Source organism: Diabrotica undecimpunctata, chromosome 3 (genome assembly GCF_040954645.1).
Source record: "Diabrotica undecimpunctata isolate CICGRU chromosome 3, icDiaUnde3, whole genome shotgun sequence".
Classification (NCBI taxonomy): Eukaryota; Metazoa; Arthropoda; class Insecta; order Coleoptera; family Chrysomelidae; genus Diabrotica; species Diabrotica undecimpunctata.
In genome coordinates, this window is record NC_092805.1 from 31,038,277 (window position 1) to 31,062,872 (window position 24,596).

The 24,596-nt window shown below is 32.0% G+C and overlaps 1 protein-coding gene across 2 annotated transcripts; it reads left to right on the top strand.

Moving 5' to 3' along the window:
* Positions 1–891: 891 nt before the first annotated feature.
* On the top strand, positions 892–23,900 carry LOC140436623 (eukaryotic translation initiation factor 4H-like). 2 transcript variants are annotated; one of them, XM_072525610.1, is made up of 5 exons: positions 892–1,129; positions 2,549–2,850; positions 7,715–7,915; positions 9,544–9,711; positions 15,160–23,900. In XM_072525610.1, the coding sequence occupies exons 1-5, from the start codon at positions 1,092–1,094 to the stop codon at positions 15,309–15,311; spliced, it is 861 nt and encodes a 286-aa protein (XP_072381711.1). In that variant the 5' UTR covers positions 892–1,091; the 3' UTR covers positions 15,312–23,900. The 2 variants fall into 2 exon arrangements, with proteins under 2 accessions (XP_072381711.1, XP_072381712.1); XM_072525611.1 differs by having other exon boundaries at positions 895–1,129; positions 7,715–7,903.
* The last annotated feature ends 696 nt before the right edge of the window (positions 23,901–24,596 follow it).

The window sequence follows — 24,596 nt, forward strand, 5'->3', positions numbered from 1 at the left end:
ACCGACTATTAATTCAAAATCTGATAGCCACAGTACTCGGTACTCAGTACTCAATAAAGTATCCGATTCCTTACTGTACTCGATTCCACGGTAACCGATTCCCATAAGTAATCGATTCTGACCATCACTACATAAAAATGCTGGAATTTAAAAAGATGGTTTGTGGTTGTTGACAAATAAAATAATCTGTGCCTTGGTAAATATGACAGCTGCAGTGTTGCTATTTTTTTTATAGTATTCTTTTCACAAAAAGGTTTTATTAAAATATTCAAACTATTTTAACCTTTGAGAAAATTCAATTATAATAATTTAATGACTGTAAATATATGACAACTAAGGTACAAAGGTGTGGCGCCCATAGCTTTGTCATCAGTGGCTAGTTGTATTGGCATACCAAGCCTCATGGCTGGGTCACAGGATAAATAACAATTGTTTTATTATTTTGTGGCCGGGTTCGATGGTTCGATCCCAGCGCAGACACCAAAAATTTTTAAATTTCTAATTTAACTAATCCGCCACCGTGCTTCGGAAGGCACGTAAAGGGGTCGGTTCCGATTACGTAGTAGTATTAGCTAATACTAATACCTGAGCCCAGAGATTATACGAATGAAAGATGTACAATAAAGCCAATCAAATGCAGTCCGACGGCTATAGCAACCAACGGCTTCCGAAAAAAAGGTACAAAAGTATACTGATCTTGTTTCATACAAGCAAAGCAGTCAGCTTTTTAAATTTCGAGGACAACGCTGGACTCATTCAAATTTGATAATCAGAACAATATGAAAAATATTAAGCGTTCAAACTGTCAAGTAAAGTACGCGAATAAAAAAATTAATTACATATAATACATTTTGTTAAATATTAAAATTCATAACAATTTTGATCAAGTTTGTTTTGTTATAAATTCAAGTGGCAATTCATGGTTGACAATAGGAATCACAATTATAATTACATAAAATAACTTCTAAAAATTTGTTGTAATTAGTAATATGAAAAAAATTCAAAACTAAATACTAACAAAAAATGACATGAATCCCCTTGCTGTCCTTTTGTGTCTAAAAACGCAGCGCGCATGTCTATTTAGATGAAACATGGCCGGTCGCAGCGGTTATGATGATAGAGACAACAGGTAAAAAATAAAATTATAACTAAACTAGTGGACAATTTTTCTGTGTTTAACAGTGTTTTTAAAGAAGAAGGTGCATAAAATGTTGGGAGCTGAAAATAATGTGAAAGCAAAGTGATAATAGTGATTTTTACTTGGAAGCGGCAATGCTGTATTCTGATGCACATGCTTAATTTTCTTTTAAGAAAAAAATACCAGTATCCTTATTATTACACATTGTATGATTTAATATTTGGCATGAGTTGGCTAAGTTGTGCGAAATTGGTCCTAAACTGAAACTAGTGATACATTAACTTCCCTGTTTATTACTGCATTAAAGCCTATCCCATTCAAGTATTATGCTACAAAGTCATGCACTAATCAAACACCTAATTTATTTATTGTAATTTATTTATTGATATAAATAGAACCATCTTGGTAATTAGTAAAAATTTAATAAACATAAACAATTACTTCCGAAAGGTTACTAGAGAATTTGAAAATTAATATATTATATGTTATAAATATTTGTGAATGTAGGCTTAAATATTAGTTGTTCACAGAAAACATTTTTGTATTGATAGTTTAACCTGTAATATAAATACCAAAGACTAAAATTTTGCCAAGGACATTTAACATAAACAAAGTAAGGATTTATCTCACTATTAGATAATATTAAGTTACATACCAACACTGTTATTTTAAAAACAGTTGATTTGTTTTAGTTACAAGTTATATAATTTATTCATTGTTGACCTGTGTAACATTTGATCAAGTGTACTTACTACATTAAAAGTGAAATACATTCACAACTCAATCACTTAGGATTGCTAATTTTGTAAAAAAATAAGGTTAATACAGCTTTCTCCTTACAGAAGAACTATGTATGCAACACATCTTAAGTGCTTTCAAAAAAAATGGTGGTTAATACCTTTACCAATTGTATTATCATCACAGTATAGGCACCTAACATTGTCAAGTGCCATAAATTAGTATCTACGAGAAGGAGAACCATATTAAGTGGAGAAATGTAGATACCATTTTTTGGTTTCTGGTCACTCCCATGTTTGCTAAATTATGTTTTATTCCATAATTATTTACTCTCCTGTAAGCTCTTTATGTTGCCATTTTCAAATGTTTCCTTTCCATATACCTTTTATTTTGATGTCTTGCAATTAATCACTGTATTGCACTCATTTTAATAATGTTTGTAAATATTTTCTTTTTTTTTTATTTGCAATATCTTTGAACTCATTTTGTGTTGACTTTTTTTTCAATATTTTCTCCCTAATATTTTTCTTTTAAATTATGTTGGTTATTTGCTTTTATAAATTCTTATATTACATCATTTTTGTCTCTCATTTTCTGATTATAATATGACATATATCTTATTTCTTTTATTTCTACTATTTCTAAATTATAAATAATGTATCTATTTTACAGAGATTATGGTGGTGGAGGCCGACGAGGAGGTGGCAATACAGGAGGAGGCAGAAAACCCCTTCCTACTGAACCTCCTTTTACAGCTTACATAGGAAACATTCCTACTGGAGTCATCCAAGGAGACATTAATGTTGTATTTAAAAGTTTGAATGTCAAGAATATAAGACTTGTCAAAGATAAAGAAACTGATAGGTTTAAAGGCTTTGGATATGTGGAATTTGAGACCTTACATGACCTAGAACAAGCCATTAGCATGAATGTAGAGATTGATGGTAATATACTCAAAATCGATGTTGCTGATGGTAAGTCCATACTATTTTTATGTTTATCTATATTGAACTTTAATAAGTCTTGTTTCGTAAAAGCATTATAAATAAATATATATAAAACATTATTAATAATGCAAAAGACCAAATATTCCAGTCAGGGTCAATACAAAAATAGCTTATGTTGGTTGCTGTGAGTAATAACTTGGATTTTTGCAATAATGTCTCCAGAATGTTGTTTATATCTAGAATTTCAATATTCTACAGCTGAAAAAAATTGTAAAGTCGAGAAAAAATTAGGAAGAAAAATTGTTGTTATAGAAACTATTTTTTAATCATTTATACTTCATATATTAGAAAAATCATATAAGTCAAACATTAATTACAGTCAAATTGTTTCTAATGAAATTTCGTATCAAAGTATGTTAAGGGGGCAGGGTATTTTTTTTATTCAATTGTAAATTCTTCAAGAGTACCCAGTTAAAATTTCAGAGTGATCGGAGCAAAATTGATGGAGATATAGGCATTTAGGAGTGAGTGAGTGAGGTGAAGAAAAATGTGAATAATATTGCAATCTAGTTCTGTCTGGAAAATTTAAAATAATTCAAAACTTTGTTGTGTGGAATATTGTTTGTTATACAAGTAACTAATTTTTTTACACTTAGTTTTTTGACACAAGTTTTCAAAATTTGAAATAATAAAACTGTTTAATTAGAAGGGCCTGGAAAATGTTCTACAGGTGATATAATAGTTATATTTTTTCTTTATTAAATAAAATAAATCTTTTTATTATTACAGTAAAACCTCCCTTAACCGAAACCTTTTTAACCGAAACATCGTTTAACCGAAACGGCTGACAGTTTCAATAATTTCGTCAATAAAAAGTTAATGTTTGTTGCAAAACGTAAACAATTCCCTTAATTTCACTCACCGATTGATGTCTGTGTGTGTTGGGAAATCACAAAAATCAAGAGCTCTAAAAAATATTTCCGAAAAGCCACTTTAAGTTATAGAAGCCAAAAAAGTTCATGGATGTTGACCACTTTATTTTTAGAATGGTTCGAAAATGAATTCGTCTCGAGTGTAAAATCCTTTTTAAAATCAAAAAAACCTTCCCATCAAAGCATTGTTGCTTGTTGACAACTCAAGGTGCCCTGACCCTCAAAATCTACAAAATGGTGACAATTGTCAAATTTTTGCCACCGAATGTCACAAGCTTAATTCAGCCGTTAGACCAGGGAGTCATAGAGACATTCAAGAGATATTATAGAGGAGCATTCTTAAGACATCGGTTATTACAGGAGACGAATTAATCCAAAAGTGTTCCCGAAATTCTCAAATCTTTAACAATGAAACATGTTTATTGGTGATTAAATGAGTCGTGGGCCAAGATCAAATCTTCAACTTTGGAAAAATGCTGGAACAAACTTTTTCATAAGATTTTGATTGACGATCCTGAAGAAGAAAATGGTAAGGAAACGACAGAAGAAATTAAACCTTTCATTAAAAATTTGCCGGGATATGACGAAATTAACTAAGAAGAGATACGTGAGTGGTTAGCAGCTGATGACTCAGAACGTGAATTCATCGACCAGGACATCATTGATATGGTTCTTTATCAAGACAACCTGAGCATATCAGACGACGAAGATGGCGACCCAAGAGGCAACAGGCAGCACAAGACCGTCGACGAGATTTTCAATGCTTTATAGGAAAGAATTTTATACAGTAGGCCTAATTAGTTAAGTACACGACTAGGTTCTTAATTTTTGTTGCCATTGCATAAAGTTTTGTCCTTTTCAGACTGCTTTACGTTTCGTCGAACAATCGAATGAGGCAAACTCATGCCGTTCTGCAGATTACCGATGAAGGGAGAGAGAAACATCGTTGTCAAACGAAAACGCAAAAAAATAGCAGATTTCTTTAAAAAGGCATGTTAAACTTGTTCATTTTTCTTAATTTTAGTACTTTATTTTGGATTTACTTATTAGAAAACATTACGAAATCAACTCAGAGTATTTTTTAATACCAATACTGTGATCAAGAATATTATAAAAAACAATGTTATTTTTAACCGAAATTCTTGTTATCCGAAACGGCCTCCCCCCCAATTATTTCGGTTAACGGAGGTTTTACTGTATTAATAAATTAAATCTTTTTTTCAAAATAGGTACAAAACTGTTGAAGATACATAAATATTATGTTTATATTATATATTAAGCCACAATTGACTAATGAAAATTACATTTTATAATTTTTATTTTATGTTTCGAGTTCCACTCCGGAAAATCGTTTTCAAAAAAGATTATTTTAAAAATGGTAAGATGTTATTATAACCAAAAGTTAAGTATTGTTTTCCAAAAAACGTCTTCTTCTAAGAAAATTTAAATTCTATTTCTATAGCACAATAAAAATACAATTAAGTAGTGTAAATATACTTGTTACAGAATGACAAACTGGTCTTCAAATCTCCTTACCATAAAGGCTTTGTATCAAATGTAATCATTTTCAATAAATAAATCATAACAATCACTTATAAACTTAACTGCATATTTTGTACTCTTATTGCTACTGGTGCTGATTTGTATTCACTCTCACCAACCAATAAGTTTTCGTTGACAATAAACCATTAGAAATGAGTAATTTTATCAAAAAACTGTATTTAACCCATTAAGGGCCGACACAATAAACAAAGAGAAATTTGACAATTGATTTATTAGATTGGATTAAAAACACATAAATTAAGACTAATTTACAACCAAAAAGAATTTTTTTGTCTTATGAAAGGAAAAACAGGTGGGTGCGTATACGCACCTTTGGCCGAATACGCATACAATTTTTAAAAAAGGAACATATTGTATCTTAACTGTAAATTAAATTTTAAGATGAAAATTTTCGAAACATTCGGGGTGTAGCTGCACTGTACACTTTTTACATAAATAAATAGTATTACTTTTGCACATCCGACATTTTCTTCTTGCACTATTATCGTTTCTTTTTATAATGTGGCCAATATTGTCGAATCTAGTTTCATCTGGTAAAGCAAATTTAGATAGACGTCCATATACTGAGTTTGACAATGATGTAGCGGTTTCTTCACTATTCTCTGCATGTCCAATATATTTTAGTAAGTTAAGAACCAATCTCGAACGAAACTCCAGTTGGGAAATTTTAGAATTATTCGCAATTTTAAAAATTTTCCAACTATTGACTACCATACTGTCAATCATGTTAGTAAGCAATGGCCACCACCACTTTTTTCCTCTTATTTTAATACGGTAATTCGCAATGCCATTATCATGCAGATCCACTCCACCCATGTATTGGTTATATTGGTGAATTTTATTATTCTGAGGGATAAGAATTTCTTTGTGTTCTTTACGGTTATAACGTTTAGTTTGCATAAGGGGTAAAACGTCACATGTATTTGTCATTACAGTCACTACTGAATTATCGTTCCATCTTGTCACCAAAACTTCTAAATTGGAATCGAATGCACATGTATATGAACCTCTTTCCTTTTTTTTCATAATTTTGTTTTCTTCTAGAGGACACTTAGCAGTGCGATTTTCCCTTACTGTTCCTGTTGCAAAGAATCCTTTTTCTTTCAATAGTCCAAAAAGAGCTTCGACCAATACATATCAACTTGAGGCAGAGTGTGATAACCAGATGATATACATATGCCAATAAAATTTTTTAAATCTTTATCATTCATTTCAAAATCGTGACGGTTATTCTGCGATCCATAAATATTTGTAAAATATCAAATGCTCTCACTTACTTCTTTATCAAAAAAGAGTGAAAAAACTTCAATAGGTAACTTGCCTCCATGGTTGGCTTTTATATTTTCTAAATATCGATCAGACTGATGTTGAATTACTGCCGAGTACGAAGGAGTATCTGTTGTATCTGTTTTTACCCAACTTGGGACAAATTTGGATTTATTATTTTTGCCTGGTTCTTTCTTTGGACGTTTTAATCTGTGGTTCAGACGAATATCATCATCAGAATCGTCAGAATTCCCATTCACTTGTATTTCATATGTACCTGCAATATCTGTTTTTATTCCTTCTTCACCAATAATATTATCATCAATGTCTTCTACATCGGAAATTTCATCTGTTTCCGGCGGCACATAAACCACATCAAGTGAGTGAGTCAGCATTTTCACAGTCTAAGTCTTCTTCTAACAAAGCCATTAACTCTTTAGTAGTTAGTGCCCTCTTCATTTCATATTTCGAGAATTTACTAAAATAAACAAAAAAATGCACTCTTACTACTATATACACTCATTCATATGATAATAATTTAGCTTACCTCATTTCAACTTATATGGAATATAAAACAAATAGACACAAGGAAACTTTCAAACTGATTTAAGTGTATTGAAGTGTATTGACTATTGACGAGAACGTAATTTCAGATTGTTTAGTCTACGAAAAAAATATAATATGGTTTCGGCCAAAGATGCGTATACGAATCCATCATATAAACATGCAATTATAGACCTTATTTTTAAAGTATGAATGAATAAGTTTTTAGAATAATAAAAATTTCAACATATTTTTATAATTATAGAATACAAAATATGAATTAAGTTTATAATTAGTATCGGAAAAATTTTTTGTATGAAGATGTGCATAAATCATTAAATTATGCAAAATTATAATAATCTTAAAATATTTAAAAAGTAATATTTTTGTCAAAAGAAAAATGATACTATATACCTCAATCTATTGAGATGTTACTTCAATAAAAAGAAAACATTAAAAAAATTATTTTCGGGCCAAAAAAAAATTACCAATAAAGGTTGCGTTTACGCACCTTTGGCCGTAAATGGGTTAAGTTTATTTATTTTGTTAAAAACCCAAACTATTGCTATCTTTAATATCTCTTTCAGGCAAAAGAAACGAAAGAGGTGGCGGTTTTGACAAAGGCAGCAGAGGTGGCGGTAGAGGGAACAGAGGCGGCGGAGCCGGTGGCGGTTTTAGGGGCGGCGAGATGTATGGTAATGACGATTTTGAGGGACGGCCTCTTTCAAGAGGAAACTTCAATGATAGAGATAGGGGTGGCCATAGAGGAAATTACGGTAATTTTGCTGGTAAGATGTTTTTAGTAGTAATTTTTCAATTGCACAGTTTGTGTTGTCCTCGTATCCAGTTAAAAAGAAAATGTAGTGAGTAGATCATTAAATTGTTTGAACTGTGTAATTTCAAATTGCTACTATGTAATCTGTATTATATATTTTATGTTTGTACAAATTTCCCAATTTATTAGATACTATATTTGCAATGGGCAAGAGTGATAATTCCATCAAAAAGTTCTATTAGACTGAGTAGTCACATAAGAAGTAGAAAATGAAGTCAGAAAATAAAAATAACAATAAACCCTTTTACTGCCAGTGCTGATATATGGATCATCTTCAACACAGATGAAAACTTTTTGATCATATTGGTATGAAAAATCCTGAGGGGAATATTTGATGGCATCTTCAAAAACAATATTTGGAGGAGGAGGTACAACTATGAAATATACCACAACTACAAACATATCTGGTGGTTAAGACACATCTCTCATAAAAATAGGAAGACTAAAATAGATAAGATGTGTAACAAGAACACAGCAGAGCAACCCTCTTAGATGAACCCTTATGTCACAGCCTAGGGGAAGTAGATAGAGAGACAGGCGAAAGCTTGGGATGGATGGATAGTCTAGAGTCTAGATGAAGATGCTAGAAACATAGGTCCAGCAAACTGGCAATGATTGGCAATAAACTTGGGAAGATTGAGGCTCTAGTATAGGGCTGTAGCACTATTGAGGATTATTAGATACTATGAAAGCGATATATTCATCGCAGCTTAAGAACAGTAAAACGTTTATCTATTTGACAAAAATAATCATTAGTGATGGGATAGAGAATATTCCTCAGAATATCATTACCATCTTGAGAATGGAGAAAAATATTTACTTCACATTCAATCCATTCATTAGAGGTTTTAAGAATATATGGTGTAGAAGATGTGCTTTAAGTAATAAAAACAATTTCAGATGTACTATAAGGTTCATACTATATAGTTCAGTTTTCTGAAGCTGTAGGAGTATTTCTGCGGAGCAACCAGAAGCTTATAGGAGATAGGCTGGATAAGTTGCTCCATTTTTGAATATCTTTCAGATTTTCAACAGTTGTGATTCTCTAAAACGAGTACTAGCTCCACCAAAGAAGCTAAGAGTTTAATTAGTTCAAAGTTATCTCACTGATAGTTTAATATCAGTTGACAAAGGCAAATATATGAAACTAACCACAGGAGTTCGGATTGTAAGGATTCATATTGCAAGACTATGGTACCATATAAAATTGCATAATGATGGTTAAAAGTTTAAACCTCATAAGTTAAAATTTTCATTTTTTTAAGAGCGTGAAAAAAAGTTCGATGTTTAGTACATATTTTTTCTTAGTATTTATTTAATTATTACTTTGAAAAAAACATGACAATACATAGTTTTGATGAATCTGGGGTTTTGCCAGAACATTCAGAACAATATTTTCAACGCAAATCTTCATAAATCTAAAAATGGACAATTTTTGACTTTGTGGTTTTGACATTTTCTCTGTCAATATGTTGATTATTTCAATATGCAATATTGATTATTCTATATTTTTTTAATGTAGTTGTTTAATCCTTTAGAGCATTATCTGTAGTTAATATTTTGAATTTTACTGTATATTAGGTGACGATGGACACAGGGGTGACTGGTCTCAGAATAGGGGACGTGGAGGTAACCAAGGTGGTGGTGGTGGTGGCGGAGGAGCTGGTGGTCCGGCTGGCGGCTTCGGCGGTGGCAAACCGCGACCAGAAAGGAAGAGTTTTTCAGAGGATCTCCCCAGTGGTCCCCCAGGTAAGTCGTTTTTATAAATTGTATTAAGTGTTGTGTTTTTTTAAATAATACTCCTGTCCAAATATATAAAATTCTATATTTTATTAAATTGTCTACTAGTGCTTTCTTTTTGTTCATATACTTGATATCATGGATGAAATTACAAAAATGAAATGGCACTGGCACAGTCACATAGTAAGATATGATGATAACAGGTGGACACAGAGAATCCTAGATTGGCTCAACATAGAGAAAGATGGAAGCGATTGGGAGTGATCTATGTTCAGGAGTGGTTGGAAAATGGTTGATAAAAAAGCAGACTGAATTTCCACCTGGTGAGCTTTACTCGAAAGCTGTTTTAAATAATAATATTAATAAGATGAAGATAAGATAATAAAATTGTCTTGCCTAGCAGTAAAAACATGCAGTAGGAGTTTAGCGTTCATTCTATAGTCTGTGTCTGTTCAGACAAGTAAAAAACATACTGATAGGTTTTTAATTAATATTTTAGTACATAATTAAAAAAGTATCATTTCTAAGGGAAAAAAATGCAGTTTTTCCAACTCAGTGATCTCATATCATCAATGATAATTTGATGACTGATTGAAACTTGTCGCTGTATATCGTGAGATAAACAATTAAAATACTAATTTTTTAAATTGTTTATCAGTATGTCTCCCTATAGATATTGACGATCCATGCCATTAAGTATGTGAGAAACCGTGACTCTGGGGAAAATTCTGTTCATGACATTCCAAACCATCTATTAAGATCTTTCAGTCATGTATTTGACCATAGATCTTTCAATTAACAAACGAAGAATCTGAGAGAAGGTACAGCAACATCATTTCCTTGATTCTGAGAAAGATTTTGTTACATTTTCCGCCCGCTAACGATCTTTATGATTTATCTATATGTATTAATCCTTTTTCTGTTATTGTGTCAAATGTCCATCTATATGATGAAGTGGAGGAAAAAAAAATAATGCACAGTACAACCTTTAAATGTAACACGATTTTTCGCACTTTTAATGAGTTTACATAAGTTTTGATATAGTTGTTACATATATTGTGCGTTTTTTTTGTGTTGAAGTATACCGTAAAATTGTTGATATTTGAAGAGCAGCAAAAATAGGGGTATATAAAACCCTAATAACATAAGGAAGGTAGACATGGACACTGAGGCAATGTGAAACAATAAAATGACATATTAGCATGGACTATATTTGGGTCTTGTAGAGACGAGACAATCAGGAATTCAAGACATTCTATGTAGATAAAAATATAGTATGTTCAAGGCAAACCAAATAAAAACTACAGAAAAATTTAGTTGCCAATCAAAACCTGATTTATTTGTGGATGGACGTTTATTTATATAAATTTGGGGAAACCCTCATTGTATATTTTAAAAAGCTGTTATTTTAGATAAATGATTGGATTGCCAATAAGTGCCAATTGTACACCATTGTTCTAATTATCTTATCTGTGTATTAGTGAATCTGCTTCAAGTGTTTGTTCTATTATATTTGTGTTTGGTAATACTTATATTATAAATGTTGCAATATCAGTACTTATAGATAAATTAGATAGGTAATATAAAAAATAAATAAAAACAAAGTGCATTTGTGGCTTCATCAATTTGACACTTAAAAAGGTGATGTGGATTTGTTTTTTTTTTTATTCTAAATATTACTATAAAAGTGAAGTTAGTTACTTTCGTAGAGAAGTAAACTCATAGGCATAATAAGAATAGACTAGGTAACATATGGGCCGCTCTGTGGATAGATGTGAAATGACAATATTCACTTTGAGTGATCTAACTATCTTTGTCTGTCATATGTCATCCTGTCGTTCATACAATTTGTCAACATCTTCGATTAATACAAAATCATTGCTCTCTATAGTGTTTTCTAAAAATCGAAAAAATTTAATGTACTGGGTTTTGTTACCTCTTACAGAAATCATCAAAGACTGTTTTATTTACTTTTCTAATAAGCACTTTTCTTGTTGAATTTATTTATATATGTACAGCATTAGAATGTAATCTGTTTTTGTTTGCCACAAAAGAATTTTCACATTTTACAACACTTTTTCTGCCACGCCATCGCTTGCCATAAAAGAATTTTCACATTTTATAACACTTTTTCTACCACGCCATCTAACCACTTTTTTCTAGAAATCTATATCAAAACAAAAATAATAACATATTTTCATATTTGAGAAAATATCTACCAGAAAATAGTACCATCAATTTTAATCAAAAAGTTTAGAATTTCATTGGCAATATTGCAAGATTGTAAAAGAATCTGTAGTTTTTTAATATTTCAAACAAATTTACTTACTTAAAAAAGCTGGAGAAAGTGGGGCGTAATCCATTATTTTTTCTTTTAAAGTTTGTGTCATCCATTTTGTTTGGTGCCACTTTTCCAAAATATTTCTTGCAAATCATCATTTATGTATATCCTCTTCACTTTCTTGTATATCCTCTCCGAGCCCTGCCATATTCAAATCAACGAATCTTCGAGATATCTTGGAGCCAGAATTAATCACTCTAACATCTCTATCAATACTTGGTGGTAGGTTATTGATTATTCCATGCTTTCCACAAATTTTCTAGCAGGCTCTGGCCATTTTTGGTTTTAGTTCATTCAATGTCACTTTAATGTAAGTTTCAGGATTACATGACGCCATGATCAGAGTCCCAATTAATGGAAAAACGTTTAGGGCATATATGAGACTCCTCTCGTCTATCTAATGACGCTGTGACCAAGAGTCTAAACTATTACAGTTGTCTTAGGTGGTATACACTCCTTAATGTTTTCATTTTTGATGCAGAGGCCTGATGATGGCCACGAAGCGCTACTCCTTTATTTTCTAAATACTTTTCGCACGTTACGGAAATGTTTCCACGAAAAGGGATTAGGTGGAATTGTTAACTGAAGTTGTGTAGTTTGGAAAAATGTAATTGTGTAATCAAAACGAAGCAGTTTTAAATGCTTTAGATGGTTTGTATTATTAAAGTTTAAATTTAGCGTTTTTAGGCATATTTCAAATACCTCAAATATGTTTCTTAAACTCAAAACAGAAATTTCAAGCCATATGTTTTGAATATACATTTAATATTTATATTTTGAATATATATTTTTATATATTTAACCTTCTCCTCCTCTATCCTTTAGCCTTCATAAGGGTGTGGTGACGTTATGGTATTTGACGAATTGTTGCTATCCATTCTTCTCTCTCCTGGGCACGGTGTGCTGCCTCAGACAGAGAGTAACCGGTAGCGCACTTTATTTGGTCTGACCATCGGAGTGGCGATCTTCCTCGAGTTCTTTTACCATCTGCCTTGCCTTCAATCACCAACCTCTCCATGCCTTCCATTCGTCTGGTAATGTGTCCAAAGTACCTCAATATATTTTGGTTGGTGATTGTGGTAAGCTTAGTATTGATGTCGAGTTCTGTCAATATTAAGACATTTGCGCGATGTGTTGTCCAGGGTATGCGCATCATTCTACGATATACCCACATTTCAAAGGCCATTATACGTCGTGAGTCGGACTTTTTAATGGTCCAAGTTTCTGACGCATAGGTAGCGATAGGAAAGATAAGCGTCCGTACTAGGCGCAGTTTCGTGTTCCTGGTTATGTCCGTATCTTTCCAGATTTTAGTAAGTTTGGCCGTTGCTGATCTGGCCATTGCAAGGCGTTGATGTATCTCTTCTTCCACCAATCCACCATTGTTTGTGATAACAGAACCTAAGTAATTGAAACGGCTTACCACTTCAAGGTCATTTGTTGATGCTAGTACTAAAGTGTCGTCAGCATGTTGTTTCAATAGATATATTAGATGTTCGGGGTACCCATTTCTCTCAGTATTTCCCACATTTAAGCCACTTTACATTATAGAACACTTTCGAGTAGTCGTCGAAGCACAAATATGTTTTTAGATTAAATTCTCTAGATTTTTCTATAATTTGTCTGAGATTGAGAATTTGTTCTCGTGTTCCTCTTCCAGTGACAAATCCACATTTTTCTTGTGAGATATGTGGTAGAAGTATTGATTTTAATCTCTCGTTAATTATAGTAAGCAGAACTTTACTTGCGTGGGAGATCAGGGCTATAGTGCGGTAGTTATTACAGTCAGTTGGTGAGCCTTTCTTATAGATAAGTATGAAAGTGAGCTTACACCAATCATCTGGCCATTGTCCTGTGTTCCAGATTTCATTACACAGTTTGAACATTACTTCAATTTCTATGTCTCCCATTTCTTTAAGTGCTTCCGCCGTGATTCCGTCTTCTCCTTGAGATTTTCCAGTTTTTAATTTTTGCATTGCGGTTTCTATTTCCGATTTTAAAATATGTGGTTCTTTTCGTCATTTATTTCTTCTGGATTCACGTCTTCATGGTCACTATGAAACAACATTTCACAATATTGTTTCCATGTCGCTGCTATGCCCTCTGGATTGGTGATGATCGTTTCCAAGTTATCTTTAATTATCTGCGTTTGTGGTTTGAACTCTTTAGTTAAGTATTTTACTTTGGCAAACAGTTCTCTAGATTCTTGACGGTCGGCGTGTTCTTATAGTTGTTTGCATATTTCTTTAATATGATTATTTTTGTCTCTTCTAGTTTCTGTTGGATTTGAAGCATTGTTTCTAATTTTTCTTCGTTCTTCTACTAGGTTCAGTGTCTCATCAGTCATCCAGTGTTTTTCTTTCCTTGGGGTTTCTTTGGGGTTTGTAATATTTGTTGCGTCTATAATCCACGTCTTTGTATGTTCCCATGTTTGATTGGGATCGCCAGTAATGTTTGGTGTGTTACTATGTCTTAGTGTTTCTTTGTATTTTCCAGGCTCTTTAGGTATAATAATTGTTTTATTTGTTTCGGTTTTTTTACGAAATTTGATACGGAATTCGGATTGTAACAGTTTATGGTCTGTTCCACAATCAGCCGCAAGTTGATAGTCTTAAAAATGGTGTTCATGATACTAAGTTCAGTTAAATATATAACACCTTTATAGAAACTGACTTCATTGACGGCAAAATTCAAAAATTGCATATGAAAGCTGCTCTCTTCACACTGATCAAAAGATATCGAATTTTTACAGTAGAATTGGTATAAATTTTATTTAAAATTGATTTTGCACGCTTATCTAACATTAAAAATCACCGGTCGCTTCAAGCGTTGTTTCTAAGAGAAGGGTTCATTCTACACAAAAAGTGCTAATAAACATTTTTGTTCAAAATTATCTCAGCTACATTTTTTATTTAAAACACTATCCTTCTTGCGTTTCTCACCTCTATAAACGACCCCGACCGTAATTTTCGAGGACTTAGCGACGGAGTCTTTGAGTCACATAATGTATCAGTACTCTAAGTTTACTTCTTAGTAATTTAGTTCACTATGTATGGTACAATACAATGCAAAAATTAAACCTTTTGAATAATTCTAATATTTTGATCGTCTTGTAGATACCGCAGGCAGGCCAAAGCTGAAACTGCTACCAAGAACGGTGAAAGCGCCGATAAACGCATTAGCAGATTCGGAAAGAAGTGTATCCATCTTCGGTGCAGGTAAACCGAGAGAAGAACGAGCCCCATCAACGGAAAGTAAAGATGATTAATTTGTGTGTTTTGTTTTCTCTTTTTTAAGTTATTGTAAAGATAATAATTTTACATTTACGCAAAAATGTAACCTTAATAAAAGTATAAAAGGAATTTTTTACAGAGAGGAAGGTCTATAATGAATGTTTTTTCATTTGGATGTGGATGAAGGTTTCATGGTTGGGGACTAGTTGGTTTATGAATAATTTCTTATATAATTTTTATTGTATAACAGAGTGATGTAACCTTATAAGGCTACAAACTGTAGTGCCTATAGTAGATTAGAGTAATCCTCAAATCTGCTCATTCAGGGATTTTTTCTGCTTATTTAGTCAATTTGTCGTTTGTTATACTATTTTTACAGACAATATGGGTCTTTATATTCTATTTTTTAGATGTTCAAAACATTTTTGGCAATAGGCAAGTATATATGTGTTTACCAGCTACATACCTGCTTTGAGATATAAATATTTGAGCCATCGGTAATGATGTTTCAAATGTCTTCTCCATCATATCTCAAATGATAAATATTTTCATTGATTTCAATGGATTTTATAACTGCTACAAGAAGTTATGAAGAATTTAGAGCATTAGCCCATTGCAACTGACCACTAAAGTTGTAACAGCTATCTACTAAAGAAAACGGCGCCAAATGATGTTTGGCATCTTGTGGCGTCTGTAAATCATATTAAAGACACAAAAACATTGAGTTCCGATGGTATTATCATCTATTTTTCCTTGTACAAACACAATGTGGAAACTATTATTCAAAATAAAAGTAAAGTGATGCATGACATTCAGTCTTCTTGTCTTAATATGTATGTTCCTCTATTGCTAGGTATGACTGTGGATACTCGTTTCATAAAGAAGATATGTATACAAATTGTAAAGCTACTGAAGCGACTGAACGATACAGCGTCAACCAAAACCATAACTTACTATTGGTATCTGAGGAATATTGGCAGTCCGGATTGTACAGTGAACTGTAATGTTAAAGAAATATCTCTTTAAAGGAATCTATTTCTAAAATATGTCAAAATAGACAATTGCGATTGGAGAAAGTAGAGAAAAATAACGAACTGTCTACTTGGGGTTCACTGAACATTATAATTGAAAAAAAAAAAACAAAACGATGGCGAATTGGTTACGGTGGAAACTCATCGAATGATTATGTGCTTAAAAGCAACCGGTCGACCGCTGTACAACTATTATTAGGTGGATAATGACTTTGTTGATATTTTTTTAAACCCAAAAAACTCAGTTTAAACTGAAATCAATTTATTTATAGAAAAATCTGAATATACTAGTCACCCCTCATGTACTCCTTAATCCACTGTCCAATATCTTGCTAAAATTATTTGGGGAATTAAGATTTTCAGATTGTTCTATGTAATCGATTTTTATGCTGCATTTTACTGTGTTAATTAGAAGGCAGGCGTTCCTGATGATATTTTTTAAAAACATTGCTATAGATTTCTAATAATTTTTTTCTACGACTCCCCAAAAACGTACTTGCAAAGTTTCGTTAAAAGTGTTTTATTCGGTTTAAAGTATGTGATACATTGAACACTTTCAAAGATAAATCATGTCTGAAGGTTGTTATTTACGAGGTTCTTTCTGCAAGTGAGATGCCAGGCCCAAGAATGAAAGTAATTTTTGAGAAATGCTGTTAAAATCTTAATAAATCGAACTCATTATCTTACTAATGATTCCATTTAGTGAGTCAAAAACCTTTTGTGAGATCAACAGATATGGGGAGGAAGGTGTAAGATATGGAGAAGGATTAGTTTGTAAAAGAGAAAATATACAAGGAATGAGACCATCAAAAGTCCTTTGATTTAAAAATTTGGTGAAAAAATCTAAAAATTTGTATTAAATTTATCGTCTGAACAAACAAATCGTAAAAATAATGGTAAAAGGGATGTATAAACTAGTGGTGGTGAACGTGGTGATTTGTAAATCATTCCGCGATTCTTGAATAACGGGGATTGTAAACGGTGACTGTGATCACCGCCCTTTTAATTACTGTAACAGGTAGTCACAGTAATTGTAAACAAAACATCGCGATCGCTCTGTATTAGATGGTACTATAAAAACATATTGATGATGTTGAATATATTTAACTAACGCGTAGGTGGTTTGAATATGATGATAAGAAATTTACGATATTATTAACATTACTTTTTAAATCACTATAAAATTTTCTCGACAATGCTTTCTCTTTAAATAAAACTAAAAATTCTAGAATTTCATTTTTTTGTAAGCCTTTAAGAATTTTTTTTATGAATAAAAAAAAATATTAAATACATTTAATGTCATTATTTTTAATTTATAATTTTAAAAAGAGATATATTAGTAGATAATAACATAAATTACCTATGAAAATTCGTTCCGAAAGACAGCCTATTGACTGTTCAACTCAGAACATTGTATTTTCAGTCAGTTAGGCAACCAGTACTACTTCACCCTACTTAATATTCATTGTTATTAAATCACCATATGTTAGTCTCGGTTCACTGTGATTATCATAAGTGATAATTCGGCATACGAGTTTAATTCGTTCTGTAACCTAGCTCATATCTCAAATCAATTTTCCCCATGGAAATTAATTGAAATGATATTAATCTGTCCCAGCTCACAAAAAAACGTCAGTTGTTTTTGTTCAGTATTTTTTAAATAAGAAAAATTGATTTACAAGAAGAAGAAACATTTATGTATAAATAACAGATACATATTCTATAAAAACAATAAAAGAAAAAGTGAAGTGCTTATGGAAGGGCTTGATTTTCGCCTTGGTCGCTTTTTTCGTCACGTTTTGCTCATTTTCACCTGAAGATCGTTTAAAAAAACTGTCCAGGAAGTTTTTTTTCTTCCTCCCTTTCAGGATATTGGGGAAATGACTTAGGCAACTTTTCCCACTTTTTCCCATTTCCAAAAAATCTCTTTTATATCTCTTGTATAACCTTCTCCATCTGTGACTCCTTTTCAAAACCAATTTTTTATTGAACCAACGGATGCTGCTGTGAATGTAGATCGTGTAACACCTCGTTCACATCTCTCTCATCCACCTTCAGATCCATGGATCTTTCCAGGGAAACAATCTCCTCTACCACTGACACTTCGGTTTCCAATCGTTCGAAGGCCCTTTCAGCTGCAACCTAGACCACAGCTTCTTCCATGCAGATGTTAAGGTCCTAGTTGTAACACCCAGCCAGGCTTGCTCAATAATTCTTAGGCATATCACAATGTTAAAGTGGTCCTTCCAGAACTCTCGAAGGGTAAGGTTTGTGTTCTTCGTCACCTCAAAGCAGCGCCAAAAAATGTGCTTGGTGTACAACTTCTTAAAATTAGAAATCACCTGAGCTACAGGATAGGATGGTGTTGGTGGTAGGTAGAGAACATTTATAAACTTAAACTCTTCAAGTAAATCATCTTCGAAATTTGGTGGGCGAGCAAAGGCATTGTCGAGGATGAAAAGGGCTTGCATGGGTTGGCATAGGTTGTTTTCCTGTAGATATTTTTAACAGAAGGGCCAAACATCCGGTTTATCCTCTCCACAAAGAATTTCTTGGTGGCCCATGCCTTCGGATTTGCCCTCCATATAACTTGCAGTTTTTCTTTTAAAATCGTATGAATTAATCTATCCTGGCTCTGGGATTTTCCGAATGGTATACTAGTAGAGGCTTAATTTTGCAGTCGCCACTCGCATTGGCGCACTGCTATAGAATTAATCTATCCTTGGGTTTGTGACCTGGCATCGTCTTCTCTTCTGTCGTTATGTAAGTCCTATTCGTCTTCCTTTTCCAGAAAAGCTCAGTCTCATCACAGTTGAAGAGTTACTGAGGGATGTATCCTTTGGCTTCTATCGGTTCAGAAAACGATTTGATGTAAACCTCAGCTGCCTTCACATCTAAACTAGCTGCCTCGTAGAGTGCGACTCCTCGTATCTCAAATCTTGCTTTGAACTTGCAAACACTCGTGTATTAGGGCACTCATATGTCGAGGTACCACTATATTGATTATATAAACACGTTTTGTGGAACGGTGACCGTGAAATTGATATCTGACTTATCTGGTCACGGCTATCGAAATTAGCAAGGAACGGTAGTTATTCTAAATCACTGGTAGTAAAATCACATTCCACCACTAGTATAAACCAAGCAAAAAAATTTAAAATTTTAACCCATAATCCGTCTCACGTTTTATATTCAGTATGGGTTAAATGGGAAAATGGAACAGTGTTGTCAATAGCTGCTTGATGTAACTATTATAACCATTTCTGTCTGTGTTTATGTTCTGTGTCAATACAATTATAGGGTTATAGTGATTGTTGATTCAAATAAAAACACCCCATTTAAATTTTACATTTTAGATTTATTCAGGTTCTTGAACTCATTCAGCGAAGTGAAAACTTTCTTTATCGCTGGAATATGTAAAGGTGTATTAAACATTAAATGTATCAAGCTGGAATAAATTATGTATTTAAAGTTAATTTAAGATTTATTCTCATACATTTTGAAATGTAATAATAATGATATCGAGAAAGTGAAACAATGAGGTTTCCATATAGTTTGATTAACTTCTGATTAACTAACTGATACCACAGAACACAAACAGAATCATTGAAAATGCAAAGAATAGTAAAAGAGACATATAGTCCATAAGAACTTGTACTGAATATAAAACGTGAGACGGACTATTCTCACAAAACCAGTAGATAAATTTTGTAAGAAAAGTCTTGGGTCTTCTAAACTTCTCTCAAAGTGTTTTTAAGAAATTTCATGTGAATAAAATCCTAATCAAGTCAAATCATCCTAATATTTTTGGAAGTAATGACTAGAACTACAACTAAATTAATTACCAAATAATTCCGGAAAATAGCAAGCGCTTACCTTTACTATTCATATACAATAAGTTTATAGTTGTGTTTTCAGGGATTTATTACATAGGTTTGACTTAAATGTATAATATATAAAAATATGACCATTTTGACTAAACTAATTGCTTAAATTCAACACTGCCATATTTTGTTCCAATTGAAATTTATTGATTTTTTCAATTTTAAGTGACAAAAATATCTCTCTTACTTTGTGAGCACTATTTTTATTTTAAAAATACTCTCTCATTTTCATAAAACATCAATGGATTTGTATATTCACTATTTATGTAATTGTCGATCTATTGCAAATGTCTCTTGGTAATATCAGAGTCTCATCTGTTAAACAACGTGATTATTGCTAAATTAAATGCTATATGCTGTATCAGTTTATCTCTACTTATTCCCCATATTTAAATGTATACATAATAAATACACAAAAACATATAGCAGCAACAAAATGCAGTTTTAATAAACTCAGTAGTACAGTCTTAAATATTTATGATACAGTTGTACTTCTATTCCACTCTATTGTTTTTTTTTTTCTATTTACTTATGCCTACTAATAACTGATTGATATTATATATCCAGCCACATCGAATTTTGTACTCTTTACCATAATATTGTCAGCTACTGTGAACAATTTTAGAGGTTTTTATTAAAAAAAAAAAGAATGCATAAAAATACCAAAAATTATTCTATCGCTAATATTAATTGTATAAAATTAAATTTTACAATTTATAAAAGTACAATCTACTTTGTATTTGTTAATTGTAATTATATAATATATAAGAACCCTATGTTTTGTTTTTTTTTTTACGTGTGAAGAAATTGTCATAAATCTCAATTTTTCTCCTAATATTCTGTGTAATTTACACATTCAATGTATTGTATTGTAAATAAAATGGTAAGATACTATTCTCAATGTATCTGAAATTAACTAAACTGATGATTAGTTTCAGTTTTTTCCTAAACTCAAGAAAAAATTGCAACTACTTTCAAATTCTCGGATGGTTGGTTTTTTTATGCTAATAGTATTTTGGAACCCCCAACATAGGACTACTGTGATTACTTTGGTATTCAAAACCTAACAAGGAAATTTTTAACGTTATTGTTTGATCCAAAAATTTTCTTTGATTTTCCCAGCATTATTTAGTGTTTAAATAATGTCTTGTTGTGCAACACCTTTTATCGATGTGGTGCTTTAAATATCATTTTATAATTCTCACAACAGACCTGTTGATGGTTTGGGCTGATATAAGCGAATCTTGCATAACATACATCTGTGAACTTTGTTTTCACTTGCCAGAGACAATGGTGAATAGAGGATTGTTAATATAACGAGCTGTGATGCCACTGATCATGATGATGATGCTGATATGTCCCGAGATTCCTAAGATAAACATAGGGCTTCCACGAAGTGTCTATACCAAACTCTATTTCTGGCTAGTGCGTTGATTTCAATCCAGAATTTTCCTACTTCATTTCTTTCGTCTAATATTGTCCTTTTCCAAGTTTTCTTAGGTCTGCATACTTTCCGTCGGCCTTGAGGATTTCAATCCAGCGCTGTTCTGGCAGTGTCATCTATGGAGTGTGTAGCCCTACAATGACATTCTCTTGCTTGGTTTGGTTCCATAAATTTTCATTCGAGATTCAATTAAGCCAAAATATACAGGATTTTTCTTAACCCTCTATTGATGAAAACTTGTAATTGGTGTACTATGGGAACTATTTTCCACGTTTCACAGTCATACAGTAATACCGCTTTTAAGGTTTTTAATTTCGTTTTAGTTATGTAAATACTTGGATTTTCATGTGTTATTAAACATATTGGGTTGAGTTTACCCAAAGGACAAGCTGAAAGTACATTTTGTTTATATTATGTTATGAATTCTGCAATAATGAGTAAATATTTGTTTCTTTGGAGATTAATTGCAGTTAATTATTAGAATTTTTTTGGCAATTACCCTTTGATAGATTATGGGATAGATTTGGCAATCGTCAAAGCAGCAGTTGCCAGATTGCACAGATGTTTGCAATTAATCTCGAAAGAGATAAATATTTACTCGTTATTGTTTCATATAAATTAAAAATTGCAGAATTCATAAAAGAGTATAATCAAAATGTACTTTTTAAAAGATTTATCTCTTTACATTTGAGGCATACAACAATAGTCATTATAAAAACATCCCAACTCTGCCAAACCGAAATATTTTATTTCATGGTTGACATTTGCGGCTATCTTCAGCGTGTACTTTCGGTAAACTCAACCGCATATTGTAGGCATTACGAGCCTTACTAATTTTCCTTTCCTCCATATATAACTGTGGTACGCTCTATACCACAGTCTATTATGCTGCCCAGATTCCATCGCCCTCTCGATTTTCTGGTTGTTGATCACAATAAGTTGGTTTTTTTCTGGTGCCAAATCACATATCTTTGGTTTTGTTGATGTTTGTTTCTGGAGCAAATTTTGTATGTGCATGTATCATCGCCGTAATCTAGATCTTCCAGTCTGTTAATCCCAGTAAATTCCTCTATGGAGTTTACCTTTGTTAGTATGGAGTCCAGTACAATTTTGAATAGTATGGTGGGATAAAACAGGCACCTGTTTTACTATGTTTAGCACAGATATTGGGTCAGACGATATGCCGTTGTTTAGGACTTATCTCTCTGTATCACTCTAGACTTTTTGATGGGATTTATTATTTTTCTGTTACTCCCTAGTACTTCGACTACTTTCCTGTAGTACTTTCCATATGGCCATATATGTGAGCGTTTCGAAGGCTCTCTTGAAGTTCACAAAGCATATGAAGAGTGACTTATCTATGATAAATGTATTAATTTGATCAATCCACGATCAGTTTCGTCTGAAACCAGCTTGTTCCTTTCATAACATTGGTTCCACACTCTCTGTAAATCAGTTGTTTATAATTATTGTTGTTAATTTATGTATGGTATTCAGAAGTGTGATTCCTCTCTAGTTTTCGCAATGTAAGTCCCGTTTTACGTTCTTTGGGCAACTTTTTTTCTCGCTTCAGGTCATCTGCAAGAGTGGTTTGATTAGCTCTGTTTTACTTGGGTAAGTTTTTAACAACTCTGGTGGAATATTATCCGGCCGGCTATTTTGTGCGCTTTTAGTTTTTTTATGACCGTTTCTATTTCTTGTGTTGTTGGTTCATTTTTAATTTCGGTGACTCAATATTTAAGAGATGTCAATGTCATATTACCTAGTGTTCTATTTATACCAGTTTTTAATTAATTTCTCCTTTTGCACAACGTTTAAACAATAATTATTGTCTTTATTCATAATTATCTGGAGTTTGTATTAGAAAAAACATCTAAAACTTTAAGATACACAATAGAAATGGTTCTGTTGAAAGTAGTGCCTACTTTATATGGACCTTTAAATAATTTAATAATAAATAAATCTGTTGGAATAAAGATAAAGGAAAGATATGATTTATCTTAGATTGATTGTCTTTTTTATATAGTTTTGTAGATTAAAATGTCCTGTATGTTTTGGGGAAGTTTACAGTTAACGTTGACTCTTTAAAATCTGTACTATCGGTTAAATATGGCATTGTAAAAAATTTGGATCCACATGTATTGTGCATCTTTTTTGTATATTAATTATGTTTTTTTACAATGCTATTATCGACGTTATTCGCACATATTGTGTGACATTCCGTCATTGTGTAATATATTTCAAAATAAAATTGTCAAATTCTTACTACTCTTTTATTACAAATGATAATTTTTTGTATAGTTACCCTGTTACTATAACCATTGCAGTCAATTTAATAATAAAAATTTTTCATTGTAAATTTATTAATATAATATTGGGTTTATTTCTTTTGAAGCCAAATTTTATATTTATAAATGCGTTTTTCCGTTAATAACTCTTTATTAAACACTACATTAATATTTTTTATCAAACTATTGATTCCAATATTTCCTCTTTAACGTCGATCTTGGGTAGAATCATCAATTTGTAGGTAAGTAATCATCTTATTAAATTGTATTATTTATTAATAGATGGCAGCAAGAGATGTATAGATTATTTTAAATACACTGACCGGCAGAAAAAGTGGTCGCCCTATAAATTTCCGAAAATAAAAGTTCTATGGAAGTTTTATATTGTATACTCAATATTTCTCATTTTTAAAACAAAAAATGGCCATTACTGCTTGATTCCTTAGCATAATTTATATAATTAGAAGGCTACAAAAGAAAATAGTGTAATATCGAAACGAATTAAGTACAAACAATAAAAATTACGAGTGAACGAACAAAATTGTCTAATATCGGGTATTATACCGTAAAATGTCAATAACCTTTTTCATACGATTTGGAAGGGAAAGGAACAAAGTGTGAATAAAAACTTCGGAAGGAGGAATACGTTCATATTCTTCATGAAGCATGTTTT

Bases quoted from the DNA above. Each gene is read 5' to 3' on its own strand.
- LOC140436623 (XM_072525610.1), top strand. From the start codon at position 1,092: ATGGCCGGTCGCAGCGGTTATGATGATAGAGACAACAG. The intron at 2,851-7,714 runs GTAAGTCCATAC...TATCTCTTTCAG, and splicing joins CAAAATCGATGTTGCTGATG to GCAAAAGAAACGAAAGAGGT. The intron at 9,712-15,159 runs GTAAGTCGTTTT...ATCGTCTTGTAG, and splicing joins TCTCCCCAGTGGTCCCCCAG to ATACCGCAGGCAGGCCAAAG.